Below are 23,751 nucleotides of genomic sequence, written 5' to 3'. Positions count from 1 at the left end.
GGCCAAAAGGGGAAGAGGGACAAAAGAGGCTCAATGAAGAAACTCTGCGCTTCAGCCTGTAAAGAGTGACTCCACAAATAGAAGAAATCGATGAGCTCAGTCTTCGATAACCAACTTCGCCAAGTTGGGCATACCTCATGGGAGGTCAACTTTCATGTGACAGCTGCAAATGATAGCTTAATGGTAGCTTAACGTATCCTTCGACGTCTTCTTAAAGCTTAATGCCATTTTGACTTGCAACTCTTGCTTGCTTAGCAGCCTTGGTAGAAAGTGACGGAGTGAAGAAAACCAACAGACACATGTTGTAATCAGTGGGGCTTGATAGGTCCAGTGATTGCAGAACAACTCAAAAGCTAAACTACTCTTCAAAAGCTCAAGGCTCACTTTTAATTTAAGCCTTCAGACGGCGACCACCACCCCCATCTTTCGTCCTGAGTACAACATTCACAACAAGAAGCAGCAAGTAGCACGTCCAGATGCGATTTCGGTACGCCTCGAGACGCACAACATCAGATATTTTGGACATTTTTTGTAGCCATACTACATTGTAGCTGCACTCTGACATAACTAGTTGCAACAATGCAACCGCCATGAAATTTAGCAAATAAGATGGAATGCCGGGAACATTATCGACACCCGAGTAACAAAGGTGTTGACGTGTTTCATCCTGATGGTCTCAAAATTCGCCTTCTCCATAGGCAGTTCCCGCTCATGCAACAAAAGAATGAATTTTGCAGCTTGCTTTTGAAGATATAACGCATTTACTAAGAATAACATATTCCAGGATTAAGAAGTGCGGTGAAAAGGTAAATTCAGATCTGAAAATCAGACTTCAGATTGCTGCTTGCACAAAAAAATCCAAAAACAAACTATTTGCAAGTTCTCACATAAGGTACATTCCTTTGCTAGAAGCTCTCTAGCTTTAAACGACTACTTCATGTATCTCTGCAAGAATTTACGGTGGAAGTCATTTCTGATGGTGTCATTAACGAAGCGCTTAGGAGCCTTGGTTTCACCACGGGCCTGATTCTTGAAGACCACATCATCATCCCACCTGAAACAATCAAGGGGAAAGAACAACCGTAAGAGATGCATCACTGAAAGTCCTAGATATCACGTATATATTGATCAATCCTTTGTTGCTTGACTATCAACAATTCAAATGAATTTAACTTTCTTTTTGGAATAAAAACAATAAAAAAGTTCAGGTCACACACCTCCTTTTCACATTGAAAGAAGTAGTAGGATTATTTAGCAAAGGATTTCCACGAAGAAGCTCTGCTTCTTTGATTTTAAGTTCTTCTTCCTTCTGCTGTCTTTCCTGAAAGAGTGTAAGGAAACATCGGTTGTTATTACTGATAGTGACAAGTGGCACAGGCAGCTGATAGTTATCTATACTACCCATAAAATGAGAGATTTGAGGAGTGATCTCTCACGAAATTGACCATCTGAGTTTTTGCTTAAGTTCTCTAAACTCCACTGATTTCTTAACTTCCACATGTTTCGTGCACTATTTTCTTTATTGTTTAAGTTTTTTCATGATTAATAACTCACAAATCACAGAGAAATACTACGAAAATTCCACGTCCCCAATATAATTTTGCAAGTAACAGTAAACATGCGTGCATAGGTTCTTGTAAATTATGAAGCGAAGAGATCCGGGATATGAACGTACAAGCAAAAAATAATTCTAGCAGGCAGAAGATGGAATCTAAAGATGCAAACTAACCTTCCGAAGCTTCTCCTCTGCTCTTTCTTTCTTTATTTGTTCAAGCTCAGCCAAAAGAGCTTCAGTGTCATCCTCGTCGTCGTCGTCATCGTCATCGCTGCTGAAAGCAACGAATGTTCCTCAGTAAAAGTTGAGTAGGCAGTCCATTTCAAACAAAACAAGATGGCAATGCTCAAAATAGATGTGAGATCCACCAGAAAGCGAACAAACAGTCAATTTTCATACCACGAAACTACTGCACAGCATTCCTTTTGCACCAAGTTCCACAAGTACTAGAGAATTAGTGCTAAAAAAAATTGGATCTAATCTAATCATGCCAGTTTTCTGCTTCAATTACATTGTGTAATCAACTCCAAATGATTGAAAGGACCCAAGAAGGCAGCAAATGATGATGTGTAGACAAAAGTAACTCAAAATAGCAACCACCTTTCATCATCACTTTTGACATCCACATCGGAATCATCTGCATCCACTGTGCGGGGAACAATGCGATCTTCCACTTCCCTCTTTGATCCTATTGATCACAAATTCACAAGTGAATATCATATAAAGCACGGCATTATATCATGAAAATAGGGAAGCAACTACTAACCTTCCAAGAGAAGCTGCCCTCCTTTCCGGCGATCTCTATCATCTAATGCAACAAATTGAGAACAAATCACAGTATCTCAATACATGGCAGTGAAAAATGGAAAGAAATGCAACATCCAACAAAATACATGCATGAAAACAAGTTTAACGAGTAGATACCGATGTAGGACTTGTCCTTTGACGAGAAATGCCTGCGTTCACGCTCTTCAAGCTCGTCTCTTAGGTTCCTCTTCTGCAACTCTTCATGGGTGTCTTGTCCATCCCTCCTGTTTAATAGAGATGCTAATAAGTTGAAAGGAACCCTCAAAATTGAACATAAGGAATCATTCAATTTCAAACTAAATCCAAAAAAAAAAAAAAATGCATGAATGCATTTCAAATAAAACTGCATGAGTAAGATAACCTTAACAAGGTGTGTACTCGTTCCACTATCATTTGAAAACAAACAAAGCTCTCCTTCTACCTCTAAACACATGAAAACTTGTAACGTATTCAAGATCACTCAGGTCTCCATGTGGATGTATTTTCTCTTTAGCAAGGCCGTAAGCATGCAGCTCGTCACTTACACTAGCTAAGAGATACCACAAAACACATAAAAACCTTTGACGCATAAAAGATCGCACAAGCCTCTACTTTCAACACATAGGAAGGTTACCAAGGCCACAAGTACCGCTAAGCACATCACTTATACTGCCAAATACACCATTTTGTAAGAGAAGTAGGAGAGGGGGCCTAAAAGCCTTCACAAATGCACACTCAACCAATTATTCAGCTCAATCAGGCTAAGCATGCAGCTCTTGCCACCAAAAATATACTCCTCATAAGGTCCTAAACCTCTCCATAGGGCACATCTATTCTATCCAGGTCCTCACGGTCTACAGTAGGTTCACAGTATCAGCCATCTAAGTGCCTTTGCTTTCATTTCTTAGTTTCTTTACATAAGGATTAAGGATGCCTCCCATTGATGCAAAAATTTAGACGATTGTTCACTCCAGAAGCTTAGAAAGAGAACATCAAAGCAAGAAAAAGACAAAAAAATAGCTAAAAAGAGTTTTCAAAGGATAAGGAAATAGCAGTTGCCTTTCAGCAAGAAACCAAAAGAAAGAAAAAATTTACATCAACCCGCCATTCTGTTCAAGCAAAAGATGGATCTGAAAACGTAACACTCGATCCTATTTGCCATGCCTTTCTAACAAACATAAAATTCCAGGGCACCACATAATTCCCTAATTTTCACAGTTAAATGTCGCACGAAATCAGAAAGCTAACGGATTTCTTTGCACGAAAGACACAGGTAACACCTGTCAAAGGTGGTTGCTTCCAGAGACCAAGAAATGATCATTTCATCGGTAAAGACAGGAAGTGGCAAATAACACATACCTGGGTTTTAGATTCGTGTGAGCAGCAAGGTCTCTGGATGAGTATTTCTGCGAAGGACCAAATATCCGGGTACCCCCTTGCTCATTTCCACCTTTTGCAGGTGCCCAGGTCGGTCTGGCAGCAGTCGTCATGATCCCTAGCTAAACCCGATAATCTCAGAATACAACTGAAAACACTTGAGAACCATATCACACTATCACAAACAAAATAGCGCACACATAAAATAAAAAATAAAAAAAAAACTTCACAAGTTCAAAAGGGTCTCAGCAAAACATTCACAACAACACAGGCAAGTCGACGAGAAGCCACAGTTTCACAAGTTCGAACCGCGCAAACCACGACAAATCCCGTTCCAGAAATCAAGAACCGATCGGGGCACGAACAGCGGGCAAATCAAGAACCCAAATTGAACGACACGCACCGATTCCGTCACGTCCCAGATCGGAAAACACCGCCGAGAAGACGACAGCCGCCCAAAAACTTCACACGAAAACAAGAAGATCGAGAGCCCCAGGACAGAAATCACGACAGAAGAAGGGAGAAAAAACACAGCGAGGATACCCACCGCCCACAACGTGATCCAAACCAAATCCGAATCGCAACGACGAGAAGGATCGGCAATTAGGGTTTCGCTCACCTTCGGCGAAAGCCCTCGACTTGGAAATCGCCCCCTTGACTTCTTCACAGCGAACGAGCGAGCGAGCGAGCGAGAGAGAGAAGGGGGGCTTGCGTGTTTGGGAAATAAGATGGAAGAGAGAAGGGAGGCCGTTTGGATACGAGGATAGTTGTGTCCTTAGCTCGGCCGGGGTTGCCCTTACGCTGGTTATGCGGCCGACACGGATAGATGGGAAACCCGGGATAGCGATGGGGCTCCGAGATGGGCCCGGCGCTGCATGTCCGGCCGACACGGATGGATGGAACCCGGGAAAGCGATGGGCGCTCCGAGATGGGCCCGGGCCGCTGGGCTTAACTTAACCGGGGTTCGAATAGGCAAAAAAATCTGGTTAGCTGGGCCCGGCAGATGGAGGGAGGTGCAAGATGTGCAACTTCACTAAGGGGGAAACACCAACAAAAAGAAGAAGAAGAAGAAGAAGTTGAGATGTTCGCGTCACGACATTCTGAACCCAACTCACGTACCCCTTTGATAGGTAAGCAACTGAACCCCCGGGAAGTGATGAGTCGGCATCGAGGTAACAAACGGCAGCTCTCGAAGTGATGAGCCTATCGACCTTGGTGTGCCTTTCGACCCGCCGAGCACTCCGTCCGTGAAGATGCCGCGGGGGTTGAGGTTGACATTGCCAAAGGAGCCAGTGAACCATCTTTCGACTTGAATAATCCTACTAAATGCACGCAAATCGCTTCATGCACATGGATGAGTTAAAGTTTTACTCGTACGGTTGTGTCACGAACTGTGATTCTCCTATACTCTCGTACCTTTGTGAGTGGAGCTTAGTGCCGTCGAGGTGAAGAGTGAGTGATGCAGATGGGATGATATAACTGGCTCGTGAGAGTGACATCAGGGTGGTTTGTGCTAGGAGTTATAGGTTAGAATAAATATACTCTTAGAAGCTCTGAAGGCGTTATTGGCCTCCCGTGCACAAACTTGTCAGGAGCTGATGTAACTCTTCTGACGAGGTCATGGCAGGCCGAAATCAATTATTGTGTCTAAAGCGTTTTGCGTGTCTTGCTCAAGGGACTGGATGCCCGAGCTAAGTTGGGCATGGTACGATCCGATACGAGGATGTTATTCACTATACTGTTATTAGGAACAACTATAGAAGGAAGGTTGGCCTAGTGAAATTGGTTCACCAAGCGCCGCACAGGCTATTCCACAACCAAAGAATTGCCAGCCCATGGTAGTTAGGTGTCAAAGATGATCGGTTTCGGGATAGGTAAGTTCTAGACCAAAAAAACCCGGCACTAACTCTATTAGGGTCAATTCCTAAATTTTGAAACTGAAAATCAAACCTATTGACCCTTGAACCGGGCCCATCTTTCGTTTCATAATAACATATCAAAGAGGATCAACTAGTGCAGCACAAAAACTGGCCATCTTTCGTTTCATGATGCATATGACTTTGTTCCACTGAATTTGCTCAGACTTGCTAGTTAAAAACAGTGAGTTGTCAAGGCTACAATGAAAGGAATAGCCAAACTCTATGCTACAAAAGAAAGATGATTTCTTGACCATCGATTCTCTAGATACAGTGAATCCAAACTGGTGCACTGCGACAAGTGGACATTGGAATCAGCACAATCAAATATTTCCCTGGAGCAGCTGCATTCGCCGCCTTTTCTGTATATCTGGTGTTCCCTTAATGGATTATCTCAGCGTCAAGCAAGAATTATTCAGCAACATATGCCGACATTCTCAAAGACATTGGTCTAGCAACAACAGTCCCAATGTCTTCAAGCATAATGACGAAGCATTCGCGAAACTAAAGGAGGACCGTGCATAATTGCGTGGTGGTAATGTTGATCAACCGTGTTAGAAAGTGCCAACGAGGCATCGGGTCCAGTGGTTGGAAAGGTGGGGTGGGGATGCCGAAGTTTGGAGTTTAAACACCAACAAAATCATATGTGACACATTGTCAAACGATGTGAGATAATATTTCAACATCCCCTCTCACGTACAAGATGGATTATGAGCGGCACGAGAAATTTGACCGGTGAAGGGTGGACATGCATACGTGAAAGGAATAGCACTGGCTCTGATATCATGTTAGGAAGTTCAACTCAAAAGCTTAAACTATTAGGTAGAGGGAGACCACGTAAATGTAAAAATAATATAGAACTCATTGTTGAGCGATATAAGATAATATTTCAACAAATTGAAATGTTGACAATTGGTTGTGAATTCATAACCCGTGCCGTTAAATCTTCTAGTTCTGCTCTATTTATTCTATCGTAGAGATGTGAGCTTATGCATGCTGGTCCAGATGAGAGAGGCATTGGAGCAAGAATGATGTCAAATGCCCGAACGAGGACACCCATCTTTCCATCTCTAAAACCTTTACCTATCACCTCTTTATTCATTCACATTTGTTCAAAAACCGATTCGCTTCCCGGGTAGAACTGACCGGTTTAGGGTATAGAACCGGGGTCCGAACCAGTCAAGGTCGATTCCCATTTTTTCTACTCAAGAATCGAACTGGTCCCAATGTGAACTAGCCCGGTTGCTCACTCCTTGTGGGTGTAGCCTCCATGTTACTTTTAAACGAATATGGATCTGCCACATCTAAACAAAGTTCTAAGTAACTCAACTAACTTATTAGGGGTTAATTTTTATTACATTTCGAGTGAGCATGGCCTCACTATAGCTTTTATAGTTGTACCATCTTTTTTCATGGTCGTGGAGATGTGCACCTCCTAGCTCGACTAATCTCATAGGTCCATGGTATCTCCCCTTTAATGACAGAATAATTACGAGGGGCATGAGGCCCCAAACCTGAGGGTATCCTTTGAGAAAATTACCTTTGCTATGGTAAAAATAAAATCGTATTTTTTTAAGGCATGGAATTGACCTGTCCTATTTCTAACTATCCTTCCTCTCTCTCTCGAATTTGTGCTCAACTTCTTTGTAGAGGGCAAGAGTCAAACCTCACACCTATGAAACTGGCGTCCCAACCCCCCAATTTCCTTATCACTGGACCGCATGCCTAATGCGTATTGCACTGAATGATTATCGAAGGTATTCCATTAAGAGAATCAGTTCATGTTTATGTTATCCAAGATAGTTTCCATCTCTGAAAATTTTAGACCAAAACAAAAGTTTAAAGTAAAAATATAAAAAAATCTGCGTCACTTTTCAACCAATGACCACTTCCAACTTCTCTTTGTAGGAATGCCAAATAGTTACCTCTAAACAAAATCTCTGCAAACTAGCAAACTTTCCTACTTGTAATGACCCAATCAAATAAAGGCGGGAAGTGATCCCCGGGGCAAAAGGCCTAGAGAAGGAGTAGCTCCCGGCAAACTTCTAAGATGGCGAATGGGGTAAGAATGAATCGTTATGCACCGAACATGAGAAGAGCGTTCCTAAATTATTAATAAAAATTGCAATTACCCCACAAGAGGCGCCTTTTGACGTAATTTAGCATTAGATTTCTAATATAAAGTGTGATTAGATGAGAGAACTATTCCACACACTCTATTATCCAACATTGTATTTCGAAAATTCAAATCGGCATTAGCATAAATATTACAAACAATACAGTATCGTAAAGAAACGAAATTGCAATAACAAAGTTGGAATCGATACAAATGAATACCGAGGCCTGTGTTTGACACAGTTTCCTTAAAACAGATTCGCTCCCTCCAGTACGCGACCGAGGTTTCGTGAACGTCTGTCTCCCAGGATACAACGGTTGACAGCGAAGAAGAGAGCACGGCACTTCCAAGCTTCCGGCGAACTTGAACAAACTCGAAATGAACACTACCGAAAAACAGTGCAAATGCAGAGAGCGTGTAAAAACAGAGGAAGAATGATTTCGATAAAAATAGAACGCAGGGGAGAGCATTTCGGGAATAATAACAGCCGATTAAATCTGTCGTTAAAAAATCAATACAAATAACGGACGATTAAATCTGCCGTTATAAAATCAATACGAATAACGGACGATTAATTCTGCCGTTATAAAATCAATACAAATAACGGACGATTAATTCTGCCGTTATAAAATCAATACGCATGGGAATAACTGTGGATTAAATCTGCCGCACATTACGAAATTCGTAACAGTTTGAGTTGAAAAAATAAATCAGAAGGCAAAATTGGGCTCGTCGCGAGGCCCACTTTTCGGTCCTGCAATCGTGTACGCGGGATGTGCGCTCGCACCCAAGTTTCAACTTGTCGGGCGTCGGATTTGCACCCCCCCTGCGCCTGCGCGCGAGGCAGAGAGTTTGTGCTATGATAATTACCACTTCAAATAAGTGTAACTGTATATAAAGCACTCCATAGCCTTCTTTCTTTTCCGATGTGGGAATAGTGTTTTTCCTCTTCCCACTTCCAACTCAAGGGTGTTCTTTGAGCATCAATTTCTCATTCATTCACCCATCAATTTATCCCATATTTCCAACAATCCCCCACATGAATGAAAATTATTTTAGTTTTGACTCCGTGATAGTGTTCAACAATTGAAACCTGCATAGGATAGGTAGGTATTACCCTTTGAACCTTCCCTTGTGAAAGTATATTTACTTTACTAGTTGTCCAGTAGACATGATGTCCTTGAACTGTCCAGTTTTCTTATGTAAATGAACCATACACTTCACACAGGAATCATCTAAACGTTTGTTCAGTTCTTATAGTTATGTTCGTTTTGGCCATGAACATCAACCTGGTTCTGCAAGAGTTTCTAAAGAATTTAGCCCTTAAATAATTCTCGTTTGAAGCGGCCCCACTTCTCTCTCACATAGGTGATTACTTAATTTTGAGTAATTTGTTTACTCCACTTAAGAATCATTAAAGCAAAATGCTATCCTTTCCATTACAATATCACTGTTATTTTATATAGGAATGGTTTTAGGGATAACCCCCCACAGTGACATCACTAAGTTTATATAATTAGGTTGTCCCTTTGAACCTAGATCTTGGGATCTCCAGTCAACTAGGTTGGGTTTCCTTTATACCAACTTATTCTTTCATGGGCTTCAGTCCCATTCCTCTTGTTGATTTCTCAACTAACTCTCTGTTTAACCCTTTGGTTAGCGGATCCGCAATATTATCCCTTGACTTTACGTAGTCAATAGAGATAATTCCTGTTGAGAGTAGTTGTCTAATGGTATTATGTCTACGACGTATATGTCTAGACTTACCATTATACATATTACTCTGTGCTCTTCCAATCGCAGATTGACTATCACAATGTATACTTATTGGTGGCACAGGTTTTTGCCATTTTGGAATATCCTCTAAGAAATGGCGTAGCCATTCAATCTTCACCACATTTATCTAATGCTATAAATTCGGATTCCATTGTGGATCGGCTATAACAGTTTGTTTATAGGATTTCCAAGATACGGCTGCTCCTGCTAGTGTGAATACATATCCACTAGTAGATTTTGAGTCTTTTATATCAGATATCCAGTTCGCATCACTATATCCTTCCAGAACAGCTGGGTATCTGATATGAATATGTGCGGAAGATGATCGTTCTACGAAGATCTATGAGTTACGAATTGCTGACCTCAACCCCCAATCGAACCTGTGATTGGTAATATCGGTATGAACGCGACCTGTTGACGAACCTGTGTCAACCAATCCACGCTATAACGCCACGAACAAGAGAATTCGCGATCTTGCTCGATAAGTTTAATTCGATCGCCACAAGGGAGCCTTGATAAGATCTAGTCCTCAAAAAAACTCAAGAAGAAAACTTCTCTCTATAAAATTATGTCTCCTCTCTTAGAAATCTATAAGCAACCTTATATAGGGTGCTAACCCTAATCCTAATCCTACTAGGATTAAAATTACAAAAATAACCTTAATTGCTAAAATTCGTCCAAAAATGGAAAAAGGCCTAAAAGTTCATCTAAACGACTCCAAATCGCTAAAAAACATCATCAGTCACTACTAAAGTAGTGAGTATTGATCAGCGGCCCGTTTCCAAGCGTCCATCCAAATTTGAGCCAATTCGGTGTTCGTCAATTCTAAGCTCCTTCGGAATTCGCTGGACCAAGAGTAATCATGTTGCGCCAAGGAGCTTCAGAATCTTCAAGTCTCGAATCCAGATTGTCTCCATTCCAAATATCTTGAACCATGATACCGACAGCTTGTTTGAATTCCTTCGCTCTCGCTCGAGTGATCGGGCCTAGCGGATAGAATAACAGGTCCCTAGCACCTCCTCCTCGATAGGGTTCGATGTCCACATCAGTATCTGGTATAATGCAGGCCATAATTCCGAGTATATCGTAAGTACCTGAATACTCTCACTATTGCTTTCCAATGGTCAGCACTCGGATTGCTTGTATATCTACTTAATTTACCAACCGTATAGGCAATGTCTGGTCTAGTACAACTCATTAAGTACATTAGACTTCCAACAACTCTAGAGTACTCTACTTGAGAAATACCCTCTCCTCTATTCTTGGAAAGATGAAGACTATTGTCTAATGGTGTTCTAGCAATACCAGAATCATTCATGTTGAATTTTTCAAGAATCTTGTCCACATAGTGTGACTGGTTTAAAATAAGACCTTCTGATGTTCTTGTGATTTTAATTCCTAAAATCATATCAGTGAGGTCCCATATCTTTCATGTCAAATCTTGAATTCAACATATACTTGGTAGATTTGATCATTTTATCATCACTACCAACAATTAGTATGTCATCTACGTAAAGACACAAAATGACATAGCCATTTGTCGTCTCTTTAATGTAGACACATTTATCACATTCATTGATCTTAAAACCATTGGTAATCATTGCATTATCAAACTTTTCATGCCACTGCTTTGGTGCTTGTTTTAGGCCATACAATGATTTCACCAATTTACAGACTTTCCTTTCTTGTCCTGGAACTATAAAACCCTCAGGTTGTTCCATGTAGATTTCTTCATCCAAATCACCATTTAGGAAAGCTGTTTTTACATCCATTTGATGTACTTCGAGATTTCACAATGCTGCAATTGCAAGTATCATCCTAATGGAAGTTATTCTCGTCACAGGAGAATAAGTATCGAAGTAATCTAAGCCTTCTCGTTGTTTGTATCCTTTGATCACAAGTCTGGCTTTGTACTTATCAACAGAGCCATCTGCTTTCATTTTCCTTTTAAAAATCCATTTGGACTTTAAAGGCTTACAACCAGGAGGAAGATTCACTAGCTCCCAAGTATGATTCTGCAAAATAGAATCAACTTCACTTTTTATTGCTTCTTTCCAAAGAGGTCCCTCAGAAGAATTTACAGCTTCTGCATAATTTAATGGTTCCTTTTCTAACAAATAAGTTAGAAAATCATTTCCAAAAGATTTTTCCACTCTTGCTCTTTTGCTACGTCTCGGTTCTAGTTCATGATCTGAGTCATGAATTTCATGAGCCGAATCGTGACTTTCTTCATTCATAGTTTCATTCTTTCGTTTAGATGAACTTGATCCATCATTGGATTTACAAGGAAATACATTTTCAAAGAATGATGCATTCCTAGATTCCATGATCGTATTCTTGTGTATATCTGGAATTTTAGATTCATGTACAAGAAATCGATATGCATTACTGTTATGTGCATAGCCTATAAAGATACAGTCCACTGTTTTAGGACCTATCTTTGTCTTCTTTGGTGTTGGAACCGCCACTTTTGCAAGACACCCCCACACTCGCAAGTGTTTGTAGGATGGTCTCCTACCTTTCCATAACTCATAAGGGGTTTTATCCTCTTTCTTTCGAGGTACCTTATTTAAAAGGTAATTGCTTGACAATATAGCTTCTCCCCACATATTTTGAGGCAAACCTGAATTTAGTAATATCGCGTTCATCATTTCTTTCAATGTGCGGTTTTTACGTTCAGCAACACCATTTGATTAAGGAGAGTAAGACGCAGTTATTTCATGTATAATTCCGTGTTGTGCACAGAATTCACCAATTGGTACTTCGTACTCGCCACCTCTATCACTTCTCAATCTTTTAATTCTCTTATTAAGTTGATTTTCAACTTCATTCTTATAGAGAATAAATTTCTCTAAGGCTTCATCTTTGCTTTTAAGCAAATACACATAACAGTATTTAGTGTTATCATCGATAAAGGTAATAAAATATTTATTACCACCTCTCGTTTGTACGAATTTCAAATCGCAAACATCACTATGAATTAATTCAAGGGGTTCGGTGTTTCTTTCAATTGTTTGAAATGATGATCTCGTTAATTTTGCCTCAACACAAATTTCACATTTATGTTTTGAATCAATTTGAAATGAAGGTATATGTTCCAAGTTAATTAATCTACGCAATGTATCATAATTAACGTGTCCTAGTCTACCATGCCATAAATTGGAAGACTCAAGCAAATAAACGGAAGACTTATTATCTTTATTGATAATTGTCATTACATTGAGCTTAAAAAGCCCATCAGTTACATATCCCTTCCCCACATACATTTCGGATTTAGACAAAATAACTTTATCTGACTCAAATACCATACGAAATCCATGCTTGTTCAACAGAGACCCAGAAACCAAGTTCTTTCGGATTTCTGGCACATAAAGAACATTGTTTAGAGTCAGCTCTTTTCCTGAGGTCATCTTCAGCAACACCTTCCCTTGGCCTTCGACAGCAGAATAGGCAGAGTTTCCCATAAAAACCTTTTCCCCATTAATTGGTTCAAGATTTGTGAACAGGTCCTTATTGGAGCATATGTGCCTAGTAGCACCAGTGTCAATCCACCATTCCTTCGGATTGGACCCAACTAAGTTTACTTCAGAAACCATTGCAGAAAGGTTTATGTTTGACACGTCTTGAGCGATGCCACTCACAATATTTGTCTCATAATTCTTCTTCTTCGGAAGTCTGCATTCCATAGATCTATGCCCCATTTTACCACAGTTGAAGCATTTTCCTTGAAACTTGTTCTTGGAAACTCCTCCTTTTGGTCCCAACTTTGGCTTGGCAATCTTCTTGTTCTTGTGGCCTTGCCTAAGCTCCACAACATTTGCCTTAGCTGTAGTAGGATTGAACCCTTTGCGTTCAAATCCTCTATTGTCTTCTTCAATTCGAAATCTAACAATCAGCTCTTCCAGGTTCATTTCCTTTCGCTTATGCTTGAGATAGTTCTTGAAATCCTTCCACCCAGGAGGTAGCTTTTCAATAATAGCAGCCACTTGGAAGGTTTCACTCAAGATCATTACCTCAGCCAGAATTTCATGTAAGATCACTTGAATTTCTTGCACTTGACTGATCACAGTTTTAAAGTCCACCATCTTATAATCAAGGAATCGACCGACAACAAATTTCTTTGCTCCGGCATCCTCTGTTTTATATTTTCGGTCCAAGGCTTCCCATAACTCCTTTGCCGTCGTTTTTGCACAATAGACATTGTACAATGAGTCATGTAGGCCATTCATGACATAGTTCCGACACAGGAAGTCAGAGTGCTTCCATGCTTCAACAGCGTTGAAGACTTGCTTATCCGTTTCTCCATTGGATAACTTAGGAGCTTCCTCAGTCAAGAATCTCGCAAGATTCAAGGTTGTTAAATAAAACAGCATCTTTGCTGCCACCTTTTAAAGTTCGATCCGTCGAACTTTTCAGGTTTCTCACCATGGTGGACAGAAACAGCAGAAGGAACAGAGGATGAGGCAGGCAGTTGGACAGCTGAGGCATAGGCAGAGTTTTTGGCGATGTTGTCAGCAGCCACATCGACACCATCGTTTCCGGCAGCCACATCCACGACTTCTTTACCAGTAGCCATTTGAATTTGTAAAAGCACGAATCTGTTTTAAGATTGTTTCGAAAATTCAAATCGGCATTAGCATAAATATTACAAACAATACAGTATCGTAAAGAAACGAATTTGCAATAACAAAGTTGGAATCGATACAAATGAATACCGAGGCCTGTGTTTGACACAGTTTCCTTAAAACAGATTCGCTCCCTCTAGTACGCGACCGAGGTTTCGTGAACGTCTGTCTCCCAGGATACAATGGTTGACAGCGAAGAAGAGAGCACGACACTTCCAAGCTTCCGGCGAACTTGAACAAACTCGAAATGAACACTACCGAACAACAGTGCAAATGCAGAGAGCGTGTAAAAACAGAGGAAGAATGATTTCGATAAAAATAGAACGCAGGGGAGAGCATTTCGGGAATAATAACGGCCGATTAAATCTGTCGTTAAAAAATCAATACGAATAACGGACGATTAAATCTGCCGTTATAAAATCAATACAAATAACGGACGATTAATTCTGCCGTTATAAAATCAATACGCATGGGAATAACTGTAGATTAAATCTGCCGCACGTTACGAAATTCGTAACAGTTTGAGTTGAAAATATAAATCAGAAGGCAAAATTGAGCTCGTCGCGAGGCCCACTTTTCGGTCCTGCAATCGTGTACGCGCCCAAGTTTCAACTTGTCGGGCGTCGGATTTGCACCCCCCCTGCGCCTGCGCGCGAGGCAGAGAGTTTGTGCTATGATAATTACCACTTCAAATAAGTGTAACTGTATATAAAGCACTCCATAGCCTTCTTTCTTTTCCGATGTGGGAATAGTGTTTTTCCTCTTCCCACTTCCAACTCAAGGGTGTTCTTTGAGCATCAATTTCTCATTCATTCACCCATCAATTTATCCCATATTTCCAACACATTGAACGCCCTGCCGTGATTGCCGTTGTCGACACCATTCCCTCTCTAATCACTGTGCATCTCCCTCTCTCTTTTATCTATTGCAATCTCTCGTCTCTCTCTATTTTCACTATGAAACTCCCTAACCTCCATGGACGAAGTCTATCCATGGCCACCAACAGCTCATGACCCTGTCAAGGTCGTCCATGGCCACGACGAGGCTTACAACCTTAATCATAGGTCGGCCATGGCCTGAGGGAGAGCACCAGCCTCTATTCGAGGCTAGCACTACCATGGCACAACCCCGACTGAGGCTAATTAAGAAAGAGATGGGGCTCCCAATGATCACACATGGCCACGGACATCAACATTGACGTCTCCAATGGATGACGGTAAGCTTGGGACTTCGGCATCAATGGCGAAGGGCATTGGCGGCGGTGGTCGGCTAAGATGGTTAGGGTTTAGGGTGCGGTAGGGTGGTGTGGCGGGTTATGGGTTTGTACTGGAAAGGGTTAGTTATTTTTGGAAAGTGAAATGTCAAAGTTGTAAATGGGTAGACTATTCTATTGAAGTGAGGTATGTAACTTTGTAGTTTTGAAGGAAGGGGTATGTCTTTCGTTATGAGCCGACAGCCGAAAGACGCTTTTCATATCTTTCCATACTTAACACTATAAAGGTGCGAAGGGCTTCTTGACAATCAAGTGTACTTCCTCACACTATTACGCTAGCAAACATATCCTTCCCTTTCCGAATGCTCCATTCGAATCGTTATCATTTATCGAAAGCCGTCGACTCCCGAATCCGATAATGCCCCTGTCCTCACACTTTTATCCGAGGTCAAGGAAGGGATGCCTCGCCATTTCGCCCTTCGGGACAATTCTCGAAAATCGATCGTTAAACATCGCTATTTGACGTGATGACTAAAGGGTTTAATTTCTTCTTCTTCTTTTATTTGTGAAAAAGAAGAAAATTTGGTGAATTAGAGAGGATTTTCAGCTAATAAAAGAGGGTGGCCGAATCCATCGATGATTTGGCCCTAAATGACATGCGGTGGTGGACACACCAACAGCACCAAGCAATCCAAAAGAAGGGATGAAACTTCACGATACGTCTTTTGGATTTTGAGTGAATCCAAAGGGTGTGGTGTGGATAGAAGATGAAAACACCCAATCGATGCCACGTCATCGTTTTCGAAGCCTAACGATAATGACATTTATTAAATTAAAAAAATGAAAAGAAAGAGATGTGTCACCCCCGAAAATAAAATAAAATAGAGAGAGAGAGAGAGAGAGAGAGAGAAATCTCTCTCGCATTCTGCACACGTTGCACCTAGTTGCAACCGGTGGAAGGTCAAATTTTGGTCATACAAGAAACGTTCATTCTAATTTATCTTGTCATTTTCGTCACGATATCTTTTTGTATTTTGTTTTTATTTGGGGGTACGTGTCAAAGCAAAAGCTCTTTCGGCTCAAACTTGAAAATGAATATTTGACTAGAAATATTTCATATTGTAAGCTCCCCTCTCACCATTGATTTCTAATGAACACACCATTTTGGTCCATGGGTTATTAGTAGAGTTTCAAGATAATTACCAAAAAAAGTCTTAAACCCAATGCATTTGTGTCAATTCGGTCATAAACTTTTAAATTTGGCCAATTTAGCCTTAGATCTTTTGATTATTAGCCAATGCAGTCTGTCCTGCCAAATTTGGCCGGAAATCGCTGACATAGATAGTGGCCGTCCACAGCACAACTGGTGCTAACATGGATAGTTTTTTAAAAAAGAATTTATAATATCTTTTTGATTTTTTTTAATTAATTTTTTCCCCTTTTTTTCACTATGGCTAGCAAGGGTCGCCGGAGCTTGCTAGCCACTGGGCGACACAACCTTGTCGATTGCAAGTGAAGGTGGCCTCACTTGCAACAAGTGAGGCCATGGCAAGGCTATCCTGGCCCACGACCACAATGGTCTGGGTGAGGCACTCGCCGGCTGCTAGCGAGGGTAGTAGCCCTCACCTAGTGACTGGTGAGATCCGATGACTCTCGCTGACTATAATAAAAAAAAATGAAAAGAAGGGAAAGAGAAGACTAACATATACATTAACGATTTCTGACCAAAATTGGCCAGATGAACTATATTGGTAAATTGCCAAAATGTTTATGATTAAATTGGCCAAATTGAAAGGTTTAAGACTGAATTAGTATAAGTGCAATAGATTTGCCAAAATTACATAAGCAAAAACAAATTTGCATACGAGAAACTCGTTAGTGTTTTCGAAATATGAAAAATTCTTTAGTTTTACATCAATAATCGCCCGTCGTGTCGTTTGATTTTTCAAAAAGAAAAATCTTATTTGCAAATTATAATGTATCGGGGCGATTAATTTTTATATATGTCACATACCAATCTTTGATTTAACTTGTTAAGATGTTTATGGAATCTCATGGAAGATTTTGTGCAGGCATTAATTTGGATTAATGGACCAATTTTTGGGTTCCACTCTTCTTTCTCCAATCTTTACTTTTTGCTTCCCGGGCGGTATTGAAAAACACGTTATAAGGATTGATGGGGATTGAGCTTAGCACCTGTCGAAAATAGGGTGATTTGTCGTAATTTGACTTGGAATTCTCGAATTAATTTATCTTATCATTGGAGTATTCGTAGAGAAATGTTTTAAAATTATAAAAAATAAATTGTTTGAATGTTGACCGGGTCGAGTTGAAATTAGAAATTTCCTCAAGCACCTTAGTTATTAAGGTTCGTGGGTCAGTGAAAAAAGCATAATATTATATAATTTGACTATTCAAACAACCATATTTAATTTATTTTTGTGGTGTTTTTTGATTATTAAGAAACATACGTGTTTTCCTTTGATTATACTCGATGTAATTTCGTGAGCCTGATGATTTATTGACATGAGAATCACACCTTACCAGCTACCACAAAATCACTTTTTTCGCTACCGTGAATAAAAAATGAAGGATTCAATATCACCGCGAGAAAACTTATGAAATTTCCCACTGGGGTTTGCCCCAGTAGCCACCTTTCCTACTTGGGAAGGTAGAGTTGGAGAGTTCGATTCCCCACCTTCTCGGGGGGCTAGGGGTGATGAAGTTTAGTTTCAGATGTGGATTTCGTTTTTCACGTTGTGCAAGAAGGCTGGGTAAAAGTCTGACAGTTAGTTAAGAATTAGAGTATAACAGACCAAAAAAAAAAAACTTATGAAATTAATTCCCTACCAAGATTACCATGTTCACGTGTGTTTTCGGGGGCGAATCGCAGAAAAAGCCTGTCGAAACCCCTGTTAGCATCCGTTTCAAACTTGCACATGCATGTGATTCGCGGAATCTCCGCGAGTTAAATGCCAGCGTCGCGGCCAATAGATTTCGAATCTGCTTCACTAGACGCAAAATGCACACGACCTTCTAACGTTTAGGGTCGAGCTTCACGTGATAACTGCTGGTCCGAATTTGCTGAAAACGAGATCTTTGATTGAAGTACACATCCGGCCCATTTCGAAAGCGGGCGATATCGGCGATAGCCGTTTCGAGATCGATCGGATCACGACGAGTTCGCCGTAAAGAGTGATGTAGATGAAAGATAGATCCACAAAAATTTCGCTTTTGTGCCTGGTTAGAGTTCCTGGAACTAAGACAAGCTACCTCTCATTGACAAGGGCCAGCGTACCCTCCCCAGCCAGCAATAATGGCGTGATGGTGTTATGGCCTTCATGCAAAGCAACACACTCACACATATAATACAAAGCAGAGGGACCCTCCTTTTCCCTTTGTTTCTTATTACAAATGGAAAAAGAATAGGGTTTGCATTAGGTGGCCAAACCTCGAAACCATTTACAGACAGAGACAACCTCAAACTATCACTGTGCCCGCCACAATTCGAAAATCTTCTGATCCTTAAACCCTCACAAAATGGCATAGGAATAGGCAGATCAAAGCATGTTTTCTTGAATTTTATTCAAAGAAGAGGCATAAGTTGCACTGTTTGTCACACCCTTCATAAATATCAGCTTGCTTTCATTTTAATGGAGAGACAGTTTTGCAGTTGAAGAAGAGAGGGAGACCCAGTTTAGTTTTAAGGTTCCTCTAAACTCTTGCTTGCTTGATAAACAAAGAGGGGGAACCAAAACCAGAGAGGGAAGTTAGGCCAACGGTTAGCTTTCTCTGATTCGCTTTAAATCAAAGAAAAGTTTTTTTTCTTTTCCCTTTGGGTATTCTACGGTTTGATTCTTGGTCACCATCTGAGACTCACCCAACTTCACCTTCCTGTCATCTTCTTCGCACCCAACATCACCCCTCTTCTGCTCCTGTATTCTGTTGCAGTTGCTGTCTATATACTCTTCTCATCTCGCACAGTTCATGTTCATTTTTCCTCACACCCACATATAGTTATCATCTTTCATTGAAGGATTGTGTTCTAAAGGGATAAGTTTTGGTGTTCCTAGTTGGCTTTTGGCGGACAGGAACTTGGAGCTGCTTGAATATCATGGTATTCATGTTTTAGCTCGCTGAAAGTTTTCTTAGAAGTCTATGTAACGCCGCAAATTCGAATTGGAACAAACGGCAATTTTGTCTACTGGTGTTCAGAGAGCAACTTTCATGATTGCAGGCGGTCCTATAAACATGGTGGAGATAGGCCTGTTCTTCTTGAAGTCTGTATTCGTAAGTAATTCTGTTTATGAAAAAAGAAAAAGGAATCTTATAGCTGTATGTGAGCAGAGGAGTATTGGCCTATCCTCGGTTTTCTGAAGCTTGTTTGTTTCCTCAATTCACTCAAGTCACGCCCGATGAATACTCGATACTTTTTCCCACCGGATTCATTATGCAGTTCTAGTGCCGGAGTTACGTTCTCTTCAAGTTCATCGGCCACAAATGATCGGACAGTGGTAGGGTCCCGGAACCGGGCTCCCCGCACTCCGCCTTCTTCATTTTTGGTGAGGATGGCTATGAGAATATCTCGAGCAAGATGGTTCACTTTCTTGAGGAGAGTTTTCCACTATCAGAATGGCTCGAGGTCAGATCTCGGGTCGAACCCATTCAATTCGAGCACCTGGATGGTGCTCGAGCTCATGGCCTTGATGGTCCAGATAAGCATAACTTCTTTCACCCTAGCCATCTCGAAGAGCGAGAAGCCAGTCTGGCCTATGAGGATATGGATCATGGGTTACGACATAGGGTGCATGCTCAGCGTGCTGCTGCTCTATGGTCGCTACAGGTATCTTTATTTGGCTCAGGGAGATGGCTTCGGCATCTCGGATTTGGAGCAACAAAGAGGCAGTGAAGACTCCAGGTACCTTTTCTCTTTTCTTTTTCATTCTTTTCATTTAGATTAGATGCTATAGACTGTCATAACCTGATGTTGCTCAGTGTGGACGATTGATGAATCATTTTGATTCTGAGACTCCTGGGGTGCACAAATGGTCTTGGTTTAATCTTACCCCTGGAAATTTGGATCAGGCATCAAAAGTAAATAAAAGTGAAATAATCTCTAGCTGTGGCAATGGATATCTTTGTCAACGTATCCAATTCATCACGCCTGGTTTAATCTTGGACTGCTAGCTCAAGTTCGTTTCTAGGTGTCCACCCAATTAAGTTTGAGATTTTGTTTGATCCAAATAGAACTAACTTGTAGGAAGATGCATTCTTCCGATATATAGACTGTCCCATAGATTATAAAGCGGATTCGAGATATCTTACAAAGTTAGTTTATGGTTTTCCATTCAAATTCTCATTGTGTAATGTCAATTTTGTTGGTGCAGGAGCTTGCATCTGATGAACAGATGTCGGACTTCGTTAGAGCTGTTCTTTGCGATATGGTTTGTGATGGGTAATGTTTGGGTGTTCGATTCTCGGTTTGGATCATTCCAACGCGCACCAAAGCTTCATGTGCTCTGTATCTCTCTGCTCGCTTGGAATGCCATCAGCTACTCTTTCCCATTCCTGCTATTTCTCCTGCTATGCTGCTTTGTGCCGCTCATGAGCACCTTCCTCGGATACAACATGAACATGGGTTCGGTTGAGAGAGGAGCATCTGACGATCAGATTTCTAGGCTACCTAGCTGGAAATATAAGCAAGTCGACAACAATTTAGAGCTCGGTGATGACTCAAACCACAATTCGGTCCTGGCAAATGAAGACAAAGTAAGTAGACTAACTATAGATTGTGTGCAAAATTACTGGTTCTATGCTTTGCGTTATCTTTTCAATTCTATTACATGGACATGCTATTCTTCGAAAGACAAAGTTTGGCCCCTTATAATGTATTTTGTGTGTCCTGTATATTTCACAGAATGCAGATCGTCACTCTTTTACCCATGAATGTTGTATTTCATTATCTGAAGAAATGTTTAATTCGAAGAGCGAGAAAACAATGAAGCGATAAGTACATTTGACAATTGGGCAAGTGTAGGTGTTCCAAACAAGGATACTTTGCGTATTATTCAACTCAACTACAGGGGTTTTGCACTCATTTTAAAATTTGAAGCGTTAAGTTGAATAAGACGTTCCTCAAGAATCAATATCGACTTATGCGATTCTGCAATTTCTTTCTCTCGCTGCAGGAATGCTGTATATGTCTGTCCAAGTACAAGGAGAAAGAAGATGTTCGGCAGCTGCCATGTTCACATATGTTCCACCAGAAGTGCGTCGATCAATGGCTGAGGATTACATCTTGCTGTCCTCTGTGTAAAAAAGAACTCGAGAGATAGGAACACGATCCTCGAGAGCTGGAATTCCTACTCCAACGTACCCGGTTTCTGTTTCTTCGGTCCGGCGTGATTCATAATTATGGAGGAGGTGGCTACTTGAGTGAGCTAGTTTGCTTGTATATTTCAAGCTCGCCAGTGACCACAAGCATACTCAAATTCGCATTCTTTTCTCTGTTTTACTTAAAATAGTAGAGGGTGATGCTTTGGGGTCTTTGCCTACAATTAGGACTTGGCAAGTCCTATTAGACCCCTGCGAATGAATATATTGACATGATGTATATGTTTTTGGTACAACAATAAACAAGTTTCTAAAGAAAAAAATATGAAACTATGCTGATATACTTGCAATGGGTCAAAGTCTCTAGCACATGATATTCTTCCTCCTTTTTAAAGAGTCCTATTTCAGCATCATCTTTCCTTGAAAGACCAGGCTCGTGATTTTAGTGGCCCTTTAAAGGTTCAAGCCCAAGAAAACTATAAATTGAATCCTACATGTCACTCATCCAGTCATCCTGTTTCTGTTGCTGGTTTGAAGCAACATAGAGACTTTCAAGGATGAACCTAGTCGGTCATTCTTAACGGAAGCGCAATGCCGTGTGGCACGCGCGTTTAGCAAACTCTCTTTAAGATAACACGCGTTTAGCAAACTCTCTTTAAGATAACAACCGGCACGGCTCGAGGACGGCAGTCCTAGATGGTGGGCCTCTCAGCCTATGAAAAGGTCTAGTATCGAAAAACCGGGCCTTTTTTTGGACCCCCCAAAAGGAAGAACGCGAAATATGCAGTAAAATTCTGGTTTTAGTTGCATCTGCCGATTATTCTGGTGCAACAAATGCGCAACGGCAGAGGCCAAAAAGAAGAATAAAAGAATAGGGGTAGTTAAAAGACCCTTGAAAGAGAGAACTGCAGAGGGGTTGATTGTTCATCAGTTTTGTCCACATTTTCTCACTCTCTCTCTCTCCAATCTTCTTTCAAGAGAAGAACAAAAGGGGGGGAAAAGCTATTCATTGCCATCAAATTCTTGCAATTTTGCTGCTACACCAGAGGGTACCTTCAATTGGTAGCTGCAAGAAACATTTCTGCTGATCGGAGATCAGATTTTCAGGTAAGCTGGTTTACTTTTGTTTGGTTTTTTTCTGGGAAAAAAAATTGGGATATAGACGCTGTTCCTAGGAATTCGCAATTAGTGAAGCATTTTAAGATCCAAATGTTTATGTTAGATCAGATCAGGCCCTGTCACAAGCCATCTTTTCAAGGATTTGAGTTAGTGATGAAATATTCACGATGTTGGTTTGTATGAATTAGCAATGGAACAGTAGCTAGACAGATTATGTACTTGATTACAGATAGCAAAAACTATGGCTGGGGGAGAGGTCCTCAAACCACCCAAGATTGAGGAAAAGCGTCCGGAGCGCAAGATATCGGTGCCGAGGATCACGATAGAGGAGATACGGAAGCATTCGCCGCTGATGCTGTCGCCGCGGGCGCAAGGCGATGGCTCGGGCAAGCCGTTGGGCGGTCGGATGAACTGCCTCTGCTCCCCCACGACCCACGCCGGTTCGTTCCGGTGCCGGTTCCACCGCAACACCGGCATCCCCCGAGGCCACTCCATTGGCTCGAACCTATCGGACTTGGCTGCCAAGTCGGGTGGCATCAGCGACTCCCTCCAGGCTCAGTAGCCTCCACGGATTGGCAGGACGGGCCAAGTTACGTCGATGAACCATCAATTTATCTGAGTTTTAGTAGGATATTTGTTTGGCGGTGCATCCCCCAACTCATGGTGTGTACTTCGCAAAATTGTGAAGGCAAATTTCCTTCAAGTTGCTACTACATGAATTAAGCTAATGTCAATTTCATTAACGGGGCCACTATTATCGGTCTCCTGGCAATTACCTCTATCTCTACAATAATGTAAATATCTGCTCTTACTATAATCTTGATACTTCTATCTCACTGCTGTTGGTTCAGGCCTATCTCGTTGGCTGACGATTCACCCTTCTCTTTCAAGTGCACATAGGGTGACTACTAATCCCTTTCTTCCATATAGCATAT

General features: G+C 41.2%; 2 protein-coding genes and 1 pseudogene across 4 annotated transcripts; 2 read left to right on the top strand and 1 right to left on the bottom strand.

The window, feature by feature from the left end:
• Positions 1 to 760: 760 nt before the first annotated feature.
• LOC115689377 (uncharacterized) lies at positions 761 to 4,240 on the bottom strand. Of its 2 annotated transcripts, XM_056321180.1 has the most exons (8): positions 4,116 to 4,240; positions 3,701 to 3,840; positions 2,480 to 2,586; positions 2,322 to 2,363; positions 2,156 to 2,243; positions 1,730 to 1,829; positions 1,218 to 1,321; positions 761 to 1,054 (listed from the first exon to the last, which is right to left on the bottom strand). In XM_056321180.1, the coding sequence occupies exons 2-8, from the start codon at positions 3,829 to 3,831 to the stop codon at positions 931 to 933; spliced, it is 696 nt and encodes a 231-aa protein (XP_056177155.1). In that variant the 5' UTR covers positions 3,832 to 3,840; positions 4,116 to 4,240; the 3' UTR covers positions 761 to 930. The 2 variants fall into 2 exon arrangements, with proteins under 2 accessions (XP_056177155.1, XP_030471257.1); XM_030615397.2 differs by lacking the exon at positions 4,116 to 4,240 and having other exon boundaries at positions 1,730 to 1,826; positions 3,701 to 3,857.
• Positions 4,241 to 18,595: 14,355 nt separating this feature from the next.
• Positions 18,596 to 22,038, top strand: LOC115689387 (E3 ubiquitin-protein ligase At4g11680). 2 transcript variants are annotated; one of them, XM_056321356.1, is made up of 4 exons: positions 18,596 to 19,145; positions 19,602 to 20,282; positions 20,752 to 21,133; positions 21,553 to 22,038. In XM_056321356.1, the coding sequence occupies exons 2-4, from the start codon at positions 19,780 to 19,782 to the stop codon at positions 21,697 to 21,699; spliced, it is 1,032 nt and encodes a 343-aa protein (XP_056177331.1). In that variant the 5' UTR covers positions 18,596 to 19,145; positions 19,602 to 19,779; the 3' UTR covers positions 21,700 to 22,038. The 2 variants fall into 2 exon arrangements, with proteins under 2 accessions (XP_056177331.1, XP_030471264.1); XM_030615404.2 differs by having other exon boundaries at positions 18,596 to 19,481.
• A 374-nt stretch (positions 22,039 to 22,412) lies between these two features.
• Positions 22,413 to 23,652, top strand: LOC115689386 (uncharacterized; annotated as a pseudogene).
• The last annotated feature ends 99 nt before the right edge of the window (positions 23,653 to 23,751 follow it).

Source organism: Syzygium oleosum, unplaced genomic scaffold (genome assembly GCF_021117445.2).
Source record: "Syzygium oleosum isolate NSW1041296 unplaced genomic scaffold, Sole_v2.1 Sole_v2.22, whole genome shotgun sequence".
NCBI lineage: Eukaryota > Viridiplantae > Streptophyta > Magnoliopsida > Myrtales > Myrtaceae > Syzygium > Syzygium oleosum.
Note: the sequence above shows the minus strand (reverse complement) of the source record. Positions and strands in the feature narration are given on the sequence as shown.

Excerpts from the sequence above, each read along its gene's own strand:
- LOC115689387 (XM_056321356.1), top strand. The coding sequence starts at position 19,780 with ATGAATACTCGATACTTTTTCCCACCGGATTCATTATGCAGTTCTAGT. Across the intron at positions 20,283-20,751 it reads AGAGGCAGTGAAGACTCCAG|GAGCTTGCATCTGATGAACA; the intron begins GTACCTTTTCTC and ends TTGTTGGTGCAG. Across the intron at positions 21,134-21,552 it reads TCCTGGCAAATGAAGACAAA|GAATGCTGTATATGTCTGTC; the intron begins GTAAGTAGACTA and ends CTCTCGCTGCAG.
- LOC115689377 (XM_056321180.1), bottom strand. The coding sequence starts at position 3,831 with ATGACGACTGCTGCCAGACCGACCTGGGCACCTGCAAAAGGTGGAAAT. Across the intron at positions 2,364-2,479 it reads AAAGGACAAGTCCTACATCG|ATGATAGAGATCGCCGGAAA; the intron begins GTATCTACTCGT and ends TTGTTGCATTAG. Across the intron at positions 1,830-2,155 it reads GTCAAAAGTGATGATGAAAG|CAGCGATGACGATGACGACG; the intron begins GTGGTTGCTATT and ends CGTTGCTTTCAG.